The 16,198-nt window shown below is 41.2% G+C and overlaps 1 protein-coding gene across 4 annotated transcripts in view; it reads right to left on the reverse strand.

Moving 5' to 3' along the window:
- Positions 1 to 16,198, reverse strand: part of hivep3b (HIVEP zinc finger 3b) — a 49,737-nt gene that overhangs the window by 11,381 nt on the left and 22,158 nt on the right. For 2 of the 4 annotated variants that reach the window (XM_079343149.1, XM_079343150.1), the window contains 4 exons: positions 7,561 to 9,883; positions 6,317 to 6,600; positions 4,068 to 6,092; positions 2,682 to 2,824 (listed from right to left, as the gene is read on the reverse strand). In XM_079343149.1, coding sequence (XP_079199275.1) covers positions 2,682 to 2,824; positions 4,068 to 6,092; positions 6,317 to 6,600; positions 7,561 to 9,535 — 4,427 coding nt within the window. In that variant the 5' untranslated portion in view covers positions 9,536 to 9,883. Of the gene's footprint in view, positions 1 to 2,681; positions 2,825 to 4,067; positions 6,093 to 6,316; positions 6,601 to 7,560; positions 9,884 to 14,246; positions 14,319 to 16,198 lie in introns of those variants that run through there. The other 2 variants (XM_079343151.1, XM_079343152.1) reach the window with 2 other exon arrangements.

Raw genomic sequence — 16,198 nt, forward strand, 5'->3', positions numbered from 1 at the left:
GCTGTGTCCAGTCTAAATAGTAAACATCTGATGTAAGCTGACTGTGTTAATTTACAGAAAGTGAAGCCTATCTACAAGAATCCAGACTGTGAATATTCCCTGTTTTGTAGAAGAGCCGTAACAGCAAATATAACCCATTATTGCACAACTCTAAAGTCTCAATAGCGGCTCTATGTTGTGTTGATTTACAAGCTGGCTACTGTTGCAATAACTGGCACGTTATTGAAAAAAAAAATTTTCCTCATGGGAAAAAGACAAGGCAGAAATTTCACACTGTGTATTCACTTAGCTGTTTGTCTCTATAAACTCAACCTACTATCTTGACTGACAAAGCTTGGCAGCAAAAGAAGGTACATGCTGAAATTACTCTTCAGTTTAAAAAAAAAAAAAAGATCTGAAACATGCTGTAAACTTTGCTCAGGTATACCAACGCCAATTCCAAAAACTTGCAATGTCAACCTGTTATCCATCTGCATATCTTAAAAGAAACAATAAGGATGGCTTTTAGCCCATCCTAAATAAAAGGGATTAAAGCTGATATTCAAATGACTTTTGCTAGGAAAAAACAGCTATGCTCACTCTGATCTGAGCTTCTCTAATTAATATTTATGTTTCTTTAGCTGTGTGAGATACCAATCAACCCTGGATACCCCTGCAACCCACTTTCAGGGACCACTGTGGAATGGATGAAATCATACTAGTAAACAGAACATACTCAGAGCTGCATGGCGCATCTTCTTAAGCTTGTTCTCTAGAATGAGTAGCACACAAAAGGGAGACAGGTTTAATGAGCATCAACCAACACGGCACAAAACACTCTGCTAGAGAGAGTTGCCGTGTTCATTTGCATTTATGGAGGAAATACAACGGGGCGTCTAGGATGAAGGTACATAGAGGAGAGAGAGACAGAGCACACAGGGGATGCTAGGAAGGACTCAAGAGAGTAACACATGTGTAAGTAAAATTGGAAGTACTGTCAGAGTGGCACAGCAGCAATGAGAGAGAGCTAAAGGCTGTATAAGGAATTGAAATGCATTTCCCAGATGTGTGTAATGATCAGCTGAAGAGGGATACAGACTAGTAATTAGAGCCTTATCTCGTGTTAACCAGACAACTCCTTCACAGTTAATCTGCGTGCACATTAATATAAAACAAAGGCCTTAATATGCAAGTGTTGACACACATCCAGACACATAGACAGTGAAAATCCCATAAGATAAACAATCCCAAATATATATTCCTAAGATATTAGTATTTCAAACCAAAGAAAAATCAGTGCGTCCTGAAATCCTCATTAATAAGGAACCTTTAACCTCCATCCTGTGCCCTATCTTTTCCATCTCAAATCTTCCATTTCTGTCATTACTTCAAGGTCATAGATTTACAGAGAACCAGCTTCTGTGAAAACCCTCAGCTTTTAACAGAGTAGGGCTGACACCATATAGTCGAATATTCCACAATTAATTCGCTCGAGCCTCAGTATGAATATCATATATATTATATAGATATTATTAATACTTTAAATGCAGTCGTCAAAACCACCCATACTTTAAACAGTCTCCATGCTATGTGCATGAACAATCACCCTGAAGTATTGACAGAGGCAACATATCCGTGTTTTAAGAATTTCTTTGGCTACAAGAAATGTGAGTCATTGGAACAATTGCATGCATTTGGTCGTCATTTTAAACGGTTAGGGTAATGGTTAGTGTTTAATTTGTGTGTACAGTTTTAGGTGTAATATTATAATCAGGGCAGAATATTAAAGCTTAGGTAAAGTGGAGAAAGTTAAAGCTAAGTTAAAATAATTTTTTTGTCGGTGGTCTGATGCAAAGAGCGTGGTTTCTGTGGGGGCTGAATCAGTGCCTTCTGACATGTGTAACATGGTTATAAGGTCGACTTAATGCAATTAATATGTGGAAAAAAGCAATGGATCAAATCAGAATAAATTGTTATTCCAAGTCTAGAAGAAATATAGTTGAATGATATGGTTAACACAAATGAGAGTATAGATTAATGAGCTCAAAAAAAAAAAAACCCCAACAAAACTTTCTGGGATCAGTAGATGATAAATTATTTTAATAATTCGCTGTCATGTAATCTTACGTAAATTCTTAGTCAGTGACGGGCCTAAAACAGAGTAAATGAATACACTGAAAAATATATGGAGAGCACATTAATGAAAATATGTCAATGCAGTAAAATGTACAAGTGCACACGTTTCCATTTTTAGTCAAACATGCATACATTGCCAAAAACATACCCTAATAAGATACTGATTGTTTGCTGATTGCTTCATACTCATCCTCTGACGATTATGTAACCATAAAAACAGGTTCTAATGAGAGTTTCACAAAGTTAGAGACCACCTTTTCCCCTTCACACACAAACACACAGATACCTCTCTAAATTAACACTTCTTAAACAGCAATTGTGCCAGCAGTAAAAGAGAGAAAAAGGCCTGGCTGCAGGTACAAATGAAGTCCCAGCAGGTTTCACTGCCTCCCATCTGCTACTTAAATTCTCTGTGTACTCTTGTCAGCTCTCCATGGTTTCGCTTTTTCTGTCGTCAGTAGTCGGTTTGTGACAAACACATTTGTCAGCTAAATAGCCACTGCCATTTTCACAAATAGTCACTATTAAAATCTAAGTTCGAACAACATTTTTCTTTTAGTTCTTACCCGCCTTCGAAGATACGAACACGAGGAGGCTCATTCTGTTTGGAGGTTGAGGGTACTTCTTCTATCATCTCTTTATTCTCCTCTTTTCCATGCTGCTGTTCATCCTTTACACTAGTGAGGGTGATAGGTGGGGTGGCGAGTACCTACACTCAAGACACACAAAAAAATTCAAGCAAATAAATTAAAATGAATGTTTAATTATTTAAAATAGCACTCTTTCACTGAGAATTGCTCCTTTATATGACATCATGTACTTTAAAACTGAACTACCCTCTTAACAAGATGCTTATTTTACCCACAAGTTTATTTATGTATATTTAAAGTAAACAGTGCCGAAAGCATTTATTAGACCACCAATAAAAAAACTTATAAAAATTCAAAATTTCAAAAAAAGATATTTTTGAAAAATTTCAAACTTAATTCCTTTTTTTAATACCCAAATTTGAGCCGGGTCATTGGGCTTCTCTGAGAAGTCAGACATCAATCAAGCACTCTGTTAACTCAGTGCCATTAAACTACAAAACAATACTACATCCTTTGTCTGTTAGTTAGGTAGCAGCTATGAGCTAGGCTTTATGAATGAACCTTCACTGGTAATTTTTTTCTGTTCAGTAGGCCTACTGTTACTGTTACGTTATACTTAAGCTCTGTTACTTGGATAACTTTATAAATGTACAGAAGCTAGCAGACACATTGCTTAAAATACAATATGTCCTTTTCCCCTAACACTAAACCTGAATTTGAAATAGACACTCAACAATACATCTTTTTATAAGCTGTAGAATTTTTTTTGTCACATTTTACTATCTGTTCTCGGATATCTGTTCTTGTTTTTTAAATGAAGAATGTACCCTTTTTGATCAGCAATTAAAGCAAAACAAAATGCTGTTTGGCAACACTTCCGCTATTCCAAAGTCTCTGCTGCACACCTCCAAAAAACAGCTCTATAATCAAGGCTGTCCCATTCATATACAGTAAATATGATGTAAAAAAAGATCCAACTACAGTACAACAGGTGGAGAGACATTTACATAGGACATACTTAATTTCTGCTTATTTATGTGTCAAATGTCACACATTCTTCCTTTAATGTAATTCTCTAATTAACCCTGTCTAAGCAATTTCTGTCACTTTTTGGACAGAGAATAAAGTTTATCTGATCAAAATTATCTAGCACACACCAGGATTGTTCGGATTGACTTTAATGTTTAATGCATATGAAACATTGGAGTGCGGATTGTTAGCTCCGATTTTTATATGAGTTAGACTTTAAAGTCAGTCTGAACCATCCTGGTGTGGTGAATTACTCTTTTCCAGCAAAAACTTCTAAGATTTACTTTTAGTATTTCATTTAGTAAGTTGATGTTGAGTTGAGGTTATGTTTACCTCTGATACAAGTGGGGTGCTGCTACTGGCAGGGGCCAACTGGCATTTGGCTGGGGTTGCTGCCACAGTGTATGTCTCTGAGCTCTGCTTCTGTTTTGAGCATAGTAGAGACAACACCATCTTGGTGCTGAGGCCCGGCAGGTTTGGGTTGTGAGCACTGACACTCCAGGTGGAATAAACTGAGGTGCAAGGGTCTGCCAGAGCGGATGGGTTGGGTTTCACGTAGTTCAGGTAGCACCAGTTCACTGAGGTTACAGTGTCAAGACTTGGGTATGAAGGGATTGTTGATCTTTCCACGCCTTCTTTGACAAGTGGCACCACTTCTTTTTTAGTTGTCTTGTCAGTCGACTCCTTTTCCTTCTCCCTATAATGTTTCTCTGGTAATTGCTCCGGTTGACCCTCCACTTTGACAGCTGTCAATGCCAACATCTCCGCTTGTTTCTTCCCTTCCTCTTCTGGATCTCTCCTGCTGGCTTCTTCTTCACGTCTGATCTTCTGTTCCACATCCTCCTCTTTTTTTTCATCCTCCTCCTCATCTCCTTCCTTTTGTTGCTCCTTTTCCCCTTCCTCTTTCACCCTTTTCTGGTGACGTTGGGCTTCTGTGCTGAGCTCCAAACTGGCTGCAGGAGAAAGCATACGCTTACTTCCTCCAGCCCCTAGTGGACCATAGCTCTCCCCAGATTCTGAGGCCACCACCGTGGGAAGAAAGGGAGGGTGAAGGGACTTGATGTCAGGGAAAGGGACTTTCAAGTAGGATCTCTGGAGCTTGTTCTGCTCTACCTGTCCCATGATGACCATAGCTGTACAAGAAATGGGTCCCTGTGAACAGGTAGAGGCCAGTATCTGGGACAGGGTTGTATACATAGCGCTGGCATAGCTGGGAATATGGGTTTGGAGTCGTACCGGTACCACTAGGGATACTAATGGTGTAAGCTGTGCCAGGCATGTGGCGATAACTGGCCTTGGGTGGTTGTAGGAGATTCTTACAAGGCTTTGATGTGGAAGGGCAGAAGACATGGCCGAGATGGAGGGTCTGCTCTCTGTAGTAGCAAAGGACGGAACATGTGTGGTAAATCTTGAAGGTAAGTACAATGTCTGACTTGCTCTAGTCCTGGAAGATAACTGAAGAGGAACTAGGGCAGGAAGCTGATGGAAAGGTATACCTAACTGTTCTGCCATGTGGATCTGCGCTGGGTGGATCTGTATATGTGGAGGGCCTGTCTGTGAATGTAGGAATGCTCTATGGATTATTTGGTTGGAAAGTACATCAGAAATGGCTGTAGTGACGGGAAGTAGCTGAGATAGCTGCTCTTGGGCAAACTCTTGCTGGCCCCTGGGCTGATAAAGGAGCACATCCTGAGAGGGTGGGAAGATTTGTTGTGGCAACAGCTGCAATGCTTTTCCCACTGCTTCAGGATTAAAACAGGTACTTGCCTCAGTTGAACAGGAAAGAGGATATATTAAGTGGGAAGGCCCGGGCTTTGGACTCTCTGATCTGGATTGACTTGTGCTGGTCCCCTCCTCCTGCTCAGGTTTCCCTAATGTGGCATGCTTGACAAGGAGACATTTTCTCCTTTCTTTCCAGGAAGATGAAGACTGCTGAGGAGACAGGGACCCAAAGTCAAATGACTTACTTCTGGTCTCTGAGATCTGCTCTGTTTGTTGAGGGCTGGTTGGGGTTTGCTCTGAGGCTGAACGCCTCATTTCTTTTTGGCTTTGGTGGTGTTGGTGGGAAGATAATGGCACCATCAACATCTGGGAGCTTTGGCTACTGGACGCCCAGACTGCAGAATCCGATCTTGCTGTGTCCTCTACAGAAGCAGAGAGGCTTGAAGTATGTGAGATGTTGCTTTCTTGACTAGGGCTGCGAGGCAGAGACACAGACTCAAAGCTAGACTCCCCAGAGGAATGGGCTGCTTCTGTAAGGCGGAGTCTCTTCTTCTTTGGTGGCAGTTTCTCTGCAGGTAGCTTGGACAGAGACTCACTACGCCGAGGCCACTGGAACTCCTCCACTCTTTCTGCCTCCTAGGAAAGATATAGTTAGATATATAGATTGTTTATTTCTCTGGAGATATTGATGTTACAGGGGATAATTATATTCTTGACATGTATATAATTTGAAACATCCAGTAATTTAAGGCCTTTGCATTAAAAGGAGAGGGGGGGACATACGTAAACTAATCAAGGGAGTCAATTTAAAAAAAAAAGTTAAAATAAAAAGCCAAATGTTTCTCTAAGTAATTTCATACCTTGGACGAGGATGCTGTCACTGGTGGTGAAACAGATGGCATGTCAGCATCAGGCTCCACAGTAACAAATATCTCTGGCACTTGGATGTTTGGCTGGCGTATGAGGCGAGATGTAGAAGGTGATGGTTTTGGCTCAGGTTCTTGCCTTTGCTTAGTCTCTTCGTGGTCTGGTTCCTGACTTTCAATGGATATGCTCTCCTGCTTCTCAAAAGAGCTTGTGTGTTGGATCACAGACACACCCTTCCTATCCTGCTGTTGTTTTGGATCCGTCTGTAAAGAAACACCTAGAAGGAAACAAATAAAAACCTTAGCATTCATTATGATTTCTTGGCATACTGCCTGTTCTTTTTCTATCTGTGGGGTTATGTGGTTTACTGATGTACAAACACATATTGACTTGTTGCACATATTTGCTTTGGCTACTCATCAATCTGCTATCCCAGATGTTAAAAAGGATGTCATTGCTTTAGCTATATAGCTATCTGCTATTTCAGATGTTTAGAGAATATTGGCTATGACTGAAAAGCAAGTTATCAATATCAGAGGAGGATAATGTAGCTATAATTCTCACTATAATTCTTTTGACAAAAAGTAAAGTAAAATCCTTTCTTGTGATACTCTCAGATATACATGGCTTAGAACAAAAGTGTCTGCTATCCTTGATTATGGTAATGTATTGTACGTGAATGTCTCTACTCTGAGTCTAAATATGCTGAACAGTGTATATCATGGTGTACTGAAATCGCCATCACCAATGATCAAGGGTTTGTAAGAAAACCATGGGATTCTTACAAACCCTTGTTATTTATGTTTTTAACGGCAACCTTTTCTCTCTTTTAATTCTGAAGGATGAAATACAAAACCTTTGCTTGTTGAACTTTGTGCAATTGGTTGCTGCCAAAGATGAGTTGGAAAAGAAAGCCTTTAGTTTTTGTACACCATTTGCTCGGACCAACCAGCCGTCTGATTTTTATCTACAAAATGTGTCAGTCTGAATGTCTTTAAATCCTTATTGAAGAGTTTTGAATCCAACCCTTCTCTATGCAACATTTTGGCTGATGATTTTCTTGTCATGAAATGTGTACTGTATGAGTTGAAGTGTTTTTGCGATTGAAAATGTGTTACTGATATTCATGGCCAGATCTTTCTTGAAAAAGACATATCTGATCTCAATGGGGCTAATGTGGATAATCAAAGGTTCAGTAAAAAAAAATAATTAAATCTAGAATTTTAGAAGAACAAACCTGAGAGAGCCTGGTTGTGGTCTGGTCTGCTTGGCACAGGAGCAAGGCGTGCAGGGCTTCCTGACAGAGCTGCAGATCCAGGGCTGGGAGGATCCTCCTCCAGACTTTCTTCTTTCCTTCTCTTCCTCACAGCCATGGCCAGTGCTCTGAATTTATAGTGCATCATCATTGGAGGGCGATCTTCCCTGGAGCTTTTACTCATATCCCTGCTCTTGTGTTCTACTTTTTTCTGCCCAGGGCATAGACCTCTGTGGGCCTCGTAGCCTTCACTGTGTTGGAGGGTGGCTCCACAGGCTTCACATACACGCGGACTCAAACTTTTTTGCTGTTGTTCTTGCTGTGGTTGTCTGGACTGTTCAGAGCTTCTGGCCTCCTCAAGCATTATCTCAGCTCCCAAAGGTACTTCTATGGCAGGTTGGCGCCGCAGCATACGCTGAGCATTCCCAACTCTCAACTCTGCTACCACTGCTTGCTGCTCATCAAAAGACTGGGAGAGACGATAACTCCTGGGGGACATGGTGACAGAGGTGGAGGGCTCTCCTTGGCGGGTAGGTGATGGCATTGAGTGGCTTCTTAGCAGAGGAACTGCTGATAATTCCTGGGTTCCTATTGGATCTGCTTCATGGAGGTGCTTTAGGCTACTTGTACCAGGGGCTTCTCCTTTTGGATCAAATAGGTATGGATCTTTAGAGGTTGTAAATTTAGGTGACTCCATGCTGCCTTTCCTGGACAAAGAGGTGCGCCTGGGCTTTACACTGTCAATCTCACTTGTGTCCACTACGGCTTCATTGATAGTGATGAGCTTGGTAATATGTTCAATTACTTGAGTTTTGGGTACAGCAAAAGGAATGCTCTTGTCCTCTGTCCCTGAGGATGATGAAAGTGAAGATTGAGGAACCTGTTGATGGGGACTGCGCTGCTGCCCTCCAAGCCTTCCATATTTCCCAAGAATAATTTCAGCGTACGTTTTGGCACTGGAGCTGGGAGGGCTAGCTTGGCATAGGTCAGTGCTACCTGATCCAGAAAAGTAGCCGGACTCTGTGCTGCCCTTACTTCCAGGGCCAAGAGAAGAAGATGAGGTGGATAGGGAGGAAGGAGGGTCATCTGGAGATGCCAGTGGGCCACGTTTCCTTTCACTAAGTCTCAGTGCCAACCTCTGCTTTACAGCCTGAGAGTCTTCAGGTCTCTGAGTCTCCTCCGACCCACCCAGCAGCTCCTTACTACCTTTCTTTTGTCGACCCAACATTTCCTTTGAGGAAGATTTCTTGTGTTGGCCTGTCTCTTCTTCAGACTCAGTGCTTTCTCCCTCTGTGTGTTCTTCAGGGTCCTCTCCAACACCACTACCTTCTGGCCCACTCAGACTGGGCTCATCACGACTGGATGCCAGACCTGCTTTAATGCGATGGGCATGGGACTTGCGGTGCTTGTACAGGTTGCTCTTGGTCTTGAAAGAGAATCCACAAGGGGCACAAGGGTAGGGTCTTTCTCCTGTATGGGAGCGAATGTGTTTCTGAAGTACGCTTGGCTTGGCACAAGGACGGCCACAATAAGTGCACACATATTTCCCTGGTTTTTGGGGTTTCTTCTCACCTTTTCTGATTGAGCTAACCACATCTGGGCTTTCTTGGCTGGACTGAGATGGGACAGCATCACCATGCTCACCCTGGCTGGAAGTAGAGGGAAGGGATGAGGTTGATGAAGAAGGTGGAAAGCAGAAGCTGCCTCCTGAGGTACCTGGGGGGTCTGACTGCTGCCATGCTACTGCTTGCTGCTGCTGTAATCTAAGCAGAAGGTCAGTGCGTTTTGGTTGCCGATTTTGCAGGCGTCCCAAGGCTCTGTATACAGGGCGAGGATTAGGAGGCTGCTGCGGCTGCAGTGTCGGACAAGATCCTAGTGAGGACTCAGCTGTGGCTTGCTGCTGCTCTTGTCTTCCAGAGCGCTTCCCATCAGCTGGACGACCAGGCTCAGCCTCCATAGAGTGGGGTGGGGGTGCTCTAAAACACACAGGAAAGGCCTCTCTGAGCCTTATGTGGCTAACCGCATGGCTGCAGAATGGTCAGAGGCAGGGGTACATCAACAGACTGAGTTGCAAATCAAAAATGAGGGCCTTTTTAAGTGTGGGCCAAAAGTTATTTTGGAGTACTAAATGAGACATCATTAAAAGGTGCCCTGGAGCTGCATGTATGCAGGTAAACATAGATCATCTCTCTGCACAATGCGGCTTTGCTTTAGTCCAGTCGCAGCCATTCTAAAAATCCCACCCAAGGTATTCTATGCATATCTTTTTTTTGTCGTAGGTTAGCTGTTCAGCGCCTGAATGTGCCTGAAACACAGAAAGAGACATGAAAGTTTTGAGTAAAAAGATGGAAACATAAATTAAAAACATATACATTTTATATTGACACATTAAAAAAAAGTTCACTGAGTGGTTTAGAAATACACATTATTTCCTCTTTACTTTGCAGAAAGTTTTATTCATAAAAACAACTACATCAAAAGGTCATTAAGAGAAATGCTCCTCTGCCTTGTAAAGATTACACCGTCTTTCAAAAAACCTAAGTCTTTAAAGAGTCTGCCATACAGACTGACAAAGAGTTTAAACTACAGATAGGACGGAAAAAGACCATGAATCTTATGTAATTTCCTATCAAATATTTTTGCCACATATCATAGTATGACAAACTGTTATTTCCAAGTAAAATGCAAAGTGGTGTCATTGTTACTGTACATTGAGAACACATGATACTTGCTCGGAATTGTACATGATTTTCAAATGATTTACATTATATTTATATCTCATCTCAAAAATAAAATATTTCCATTATTTTTTTTTTACCAGTGATCATCACAACAAGTAGTAATTGCTGTCTGAAAAGGGTACGCATGGTCTGTGGGAGTCCGCACAGCAACTCAGGGCCAACCATACAACATCCACAGCAGAGGCAACAAAAGATGCACCCACATTGTATGGGCAAGGAGTCAAAACAAATGCTGAAAATAACAGTCCAGTTTATGTTATATGTGAACAAAAAAATCTGAGTAAATGGATGAATGGATGGGTTTGCTTTTCCAGTGAACACAGGCACTTGGCAAAAACTGGGTTTGAGTCAAAGCTCCTCACCCTGACTGGAGCATATTCTATCAACAGAGTGCAGTGATGATGAGGGACCAAGACTTGAGCATGTTATAAAGCATGAGCAAGCGGTCTATCAAGATTGATCTTTTTTAATATTTCCAACTTACATACTTCTACCACGCTGGGTTTTTGTTGATTCAAGTATAGATGATGAGGGTATGACAACATTTCCTCTTTTATCAAGATGTATGTTCTGCAATATTCCCCACAAAATACAAAGCCTGTGCGACCCCTCAACTATAGGAGGGAGTTCATGTTTCTTAGCCAATCAGAAAAGATTCTAGGGATGGATTGCGCCAATCATCACTTTTTCGCTGTGCAGCCATGATCAACAGATAAAAGACCCTCTGCAGAATTATCCAGCGTATAAATTATCGTAGTTATTGAGAGTACTCCAACCCTGATACAGACTCTGGAGATCACAGCTCGCTGAGGGAGTGTGCTCACCTTCCAGTTAAAGATCTCTGACAGCCAAGAACATACCAGAAAGGAAATCGAGAGTTTCCTCAGATCGATTTCAAAATTGTTGAAGATCGTTAATCTTTTGTTTTGAACATTTTGGTAGTAAAGCTGTCAGTATGTACAGTACATGCAGTTATTTCAGGTGTAGTGGATGGCGCTTTCATTGTTATATTTTTAATTCCTGTCAGAACCAACTGTCAATAACTGACATTCGACAGGGCTCTTTAGTCACACACTTTTGAGGCACTTGTTTTCTATATGTTACTTACTTTATTAACAAAGAACATACATACATGTTTTCATGTTATCTACACCCATAAAAAGATTGTAGAATAAAAGGTTAGGAATTCAGTTTTTGTATTTCTGTCAGGTAATGTTTTTTTTATTAACTTGGTTAGAAGGCTTTTTGGAAAACTTTCTTTTAACACTATCTGCACTTTGTTAAGTTTGTATATACAGTATATACAGCTTGAAAGTGCTGAACCATACTAAATGAATGAATTTTCAAACTCCTTCTACAGACTGTTCTTGCTTATCCACAGAGGGCTGTGTGTTTGTTTCATGTCAATTTGTTTCATCACACAAACCACAATTCTAATAAGCAAAATGAAACAAAAAACTGAATAATCACAGCCATCCCTTAAGATAGTTATAGTCACGAGTCAATTTAAAGGGCTGACAGCTTAGGCCAATAATGTTTAGCTATATTCCACAGGCCACGAAGTGTTATACCTGAATAATTCCTTCTTCTTCCTGTAGCTTGTAGATAATTAACTTCAGGCGCTCTGTAGGTTTTAGCTTCTAAATTTCTTGGGATGGTACAGAGGATATATCAGGTACTATAACCAATTCCCCGCTCAACTCCCTGAAACACACCTGCAATAGTATGGCTTGCACACAATGCACAAAGTGTAATGGAGGTCAAAATCTGAGCAACTAATGTGTAATGTTTAACACACAAAATATCGGATACGGATGGGAAGGAAAAGGTAGTGATGGTGTGACATTGCTGTCTATCTCCTGGGTTTCCTGTCAGTCTGAAACAGAAACTAACTTGACTTGAGCACCTTTATGAGACACCAAATGGATATTTCAACACATCTGTATTTGCCGACCTGTAAATTGAAACAGGCTGTCTGTATTGTGGCAGAGTGACAAGAGAGCACCGCAGATAGCATAGAGTGAAGAGCAGCTAGTTTTAAACTAAATCAAATGTACCCTTACATGTATGAGGAGCTGTAGACATGTTTAATAGTTCTTTAGAGGAGGGGTTCCCAACCTTTTCCAACTCAAATGTTCGCGGCCCATACATACAGAGGCCACATAATGCATTCTCAGAGCACTATTATTATTGAAGATTGAACGTAAAGGTAAATCAACTACTCAAGGAGCTGTCCATCAGCACCACACAGATATCACAGATGAAAAGCAAAGGGCTAATTACATCCCCCCCCCCCCCAATTAGAAGAGCTCTGTTGATAGATTGAACAGACATTCAATCTAGGAAGAGTGAAGAGAATGATTAAATGAGTAATCCAGTTGCTGAATTTACTGGTACACCAGGAGACTGCAGATTTAGGTGCCAGTGATAAGAAGTAAGCACTGACATTTTTTTTTAATGAGCCACACTTTTGCTCCCACCATGCGTCTAAAAAAAAATACTGCATAGTCATTTACTTCATTAGAGCCCCTGAAAGGAAAAAAAAGAGAGAACCAGTCTCCCTCTTGGAAACAACTTGACAGATTCTCCGATCTCCACATTCCCCCACATCTGCTGAGAGCGGTTCATCTGTTCAATGTGTACTTCTCCAATCAGGCCACTGCTTTTACTACAACAGAATATTACCATCAACAACCATCAATGAAGCAGTGTAACAAAGCAAATCAAGTCATTTTAGTCCACTTCCCTGTGAGACTTTTGTACATGGTGCCAGACAAATCCAGGGAAAAAGCGAAAGTTAAAAAGCCGTCATTACTGCTGTGCTGTAATCCTTCAACATCTGCAAACTGTCCTCAGAAGAAGACCATTTTCTAGTTTTAACAGTACTTCATATGTAACTTTACGTCAACAATGTCAACAACACTGTGAGGAACTTCTCATATTTAACCCCTTTATTTAATTCATGTAGACTTGTCATAGCTGTTCTATTTTTCTTTTTTGCTATTGATGTTGTTTATATTCCCTGTTTCACTGTTTTTGGAGCTGTTGTAACACCACAATTTCCCCCATTGGGGGATCAATAAAGGTTATCCTTATCCTTATTCTCAGCTGCTGTAGCAGTTTTGTCAAACCTTAACTTTGGAGAAAAACAACAACAGAGAGTACAGTACAGTATTTACATCATGAAGAGTCACACTATGGGACCTGATGTGTGGATTAAATCACACATCACTTAAATATGTGGTGGATGGTAGACATTTTTCTGCTCCTCCATCGTGTGATTGTTGGTAACAATGTCTAATATGTCAAATCTCAATAAAAGATCACCTGATTAAGGTACCGCCATCAGCAGTGGTCTAACATTTTTAACTTAACTGTCCATGCTGCAGACAAAGTTAGCAGACCCAGTGATCCCACTACCGTTATGGGCACCCAGATTAAAGATGGCGGAGCACACAAATTGTCAGTCCGTTTCCTCTATTGCTTTATCTAACTCTAAGAGAAACATGTTTTTGCTGTTGAAAAATGTAGGTTGAGGATTTAGATAAAAAAGGTAGTTAAGCTTAACAAGATACATTTCCAGTCCTTACTGCAGAATGTTCTGCACACACTGGAGAAAGAAAAACTACAGTAGATACTTAAGAAAGGGGGGGGGGCAACCAAGTGAGTTAATATATAAACATATCTAATAACATGTATAAACAAAGACAGTATTAATGCCAAAAAGAAAGAAAATGCTGTGCATAGAATATAAGATTAAACAGGATTGGGAGCACCAAGAGAATCATCTTGCTGTAATAAATGTTTTTTTTTCTTCCATGTAGTTGGCTATCAGAGTGTAAATTTAACAATCTCTGGCAGACCAGTTGACGCAGCCCTTAAACAGGGCGATTAGACGTTTTAAAGGTTGGGGAGAGCATTGCTTACATTATTCATGGCCGTCTAGACTGCCAGCTCTGAGAGGGGAAACACGGAGTCATGGCTCTGCCAGGAAGATGAGGGAGAAGAATGCAAGAGTCAAGCCTAAAGAAGCCCAAACACAGACGGTACAGTGAACAATGTACAATACTACACTCCTCACAGTCAAACCCACCTAAAAAACACGAGCCATGAATCTACTCTGACACATCTGAGTAGAAAATCAGTTGCAGCTCCCTGAAGTGACCCTCTCTGATTCCAGTCAGCCGGTCCTCCTGCTGTCAGTCGAGGAGGGGTTTTCCTCTTTCATCATCCTCATTCCACAGGCATGACTTGTTATTAATGGGCTTCTCTCACATTCAACACTTGAACCATTGGCCCATTCACCATACAGAAAAGTGATATTAAAAGGATTAGACTATATGGGGATGCTGGTGGAGCAGCGGCAGTGTCGATACAGCGGCATGTATCGAGGCTATAGTCCTTACGCGGGCGGCCGGGGGTTAGCGTCCGGCCCTTGGCTCCCCTCACACACGCCTCTTCCCACTCTCTCTCCCTGATCTCCGCCTCTGTCCACTTTCCTCCCTTTATAATAAAGCCAAATATATATATATATATATATATATATATATATATATATATATATATTATTATTTTTTTAATTATTATTATTTTTTTTTAAAGGATTAGACTACTTGTAAAGCCAACAAACAGGTTGTGTTCATTTTTGTAACCCTTTTGATAAGTTTGAAGAAGGGCTGTTGTTACCATGCTCTATTTTTAGGATGAGGTGTAAGCAGGAAGCCACTGATGCAACTTCTTTTATTCACCTTGATCTACCACTTTGATTGTAGGTTTAGCTCAGAAACGCAAAGCTAAACACAGTGCCAATTTGCTAAATCTAAAAACTCTTATCCTCCCCAGTGGTTCACCATTATCCAGAATGACCAATTGCCCAATAATTCTCAAAACAGTCTTATGGAGTATGTTGTGACGTGTTGTGTAAACCGATCTCCGTGCCTTAAATGTGTTTACTGACTTATCCACAGAGAGAAAGAGTGAGAAATGTGTGAACATTGATGTGTTTGTATGGGAATATGAAAAGAGGCTTCGTCAGCAGAAACAGACTTTGATGCAGGTACCCAAGGGAGCTGTGACACCCAGAAGATACTCAGCATCCTTAACAAACACACGCACATCCCTGCAAGCTGTCAATGTCAAATACACACACACACACACACACACACACACACTGTCACACAAGCCTTTCATCATCTCTGTGAATCTCCTGAAGTTACATTCATAAACACTAATTGTAATAAAGCAAACATTTAGCTCACCTCCTGCTCAATAAGCAGCCAGGAGCTTTGCAGCAGATTTACAGTAAAAACTTCATCATCATGCGCGGGGAGTGTGCGGCTGGCAGAGTTTGTGTTCATTTCCTCATCAATAACCCAACGTGTTCACGCAGCCAGCAAATGACGGATGAAAATATGAGCTTAACATTAAATTACCTCGTGCCCTGAGAACACATAAACTCTCCAAAGTGTTTTTAAAATATCTGCTGTCATATCTCGCCTCAAAACGCACAAACCGACTCAAGCACACACTTACACACACAGACACACACTTCCCTCTCTCTCCCCCCTTTCTCTGTTACTGGCAGTAGCCCGGTGCTGGTTCCCATGGAAACCAGCCTACTCCGAGCAATGGCAGATGGAGAGGGAGCTGGAGGTCTAAATTTATCTCCCAGCATCCTTTCTGACTACATACGCATACTGGCAGCAGGAAGTAAAGGGGGGAAATGTTTGGCTTCTGCATGTATTAACGAGCTGGCATAACTTTTGACATTAAAACCTGTTTGGATGACAACTGATAGATACCACATCACACAATTGGACAATTACATGCAGAATTGTCATATCACAAACCACATAAACTCACTGAAGCAACACAACATT

The sequence above is a fragment of the Symphodus melops genome (assembly GCF_947650265.1).
Source record: "Symphodus melops genome assembly, chromosome: 5".
NCBI lineage: Eukaryota > Metazoa > Chordata > Actinopteri > Labriformes > Labridae > Symphodus > Symphodus melops.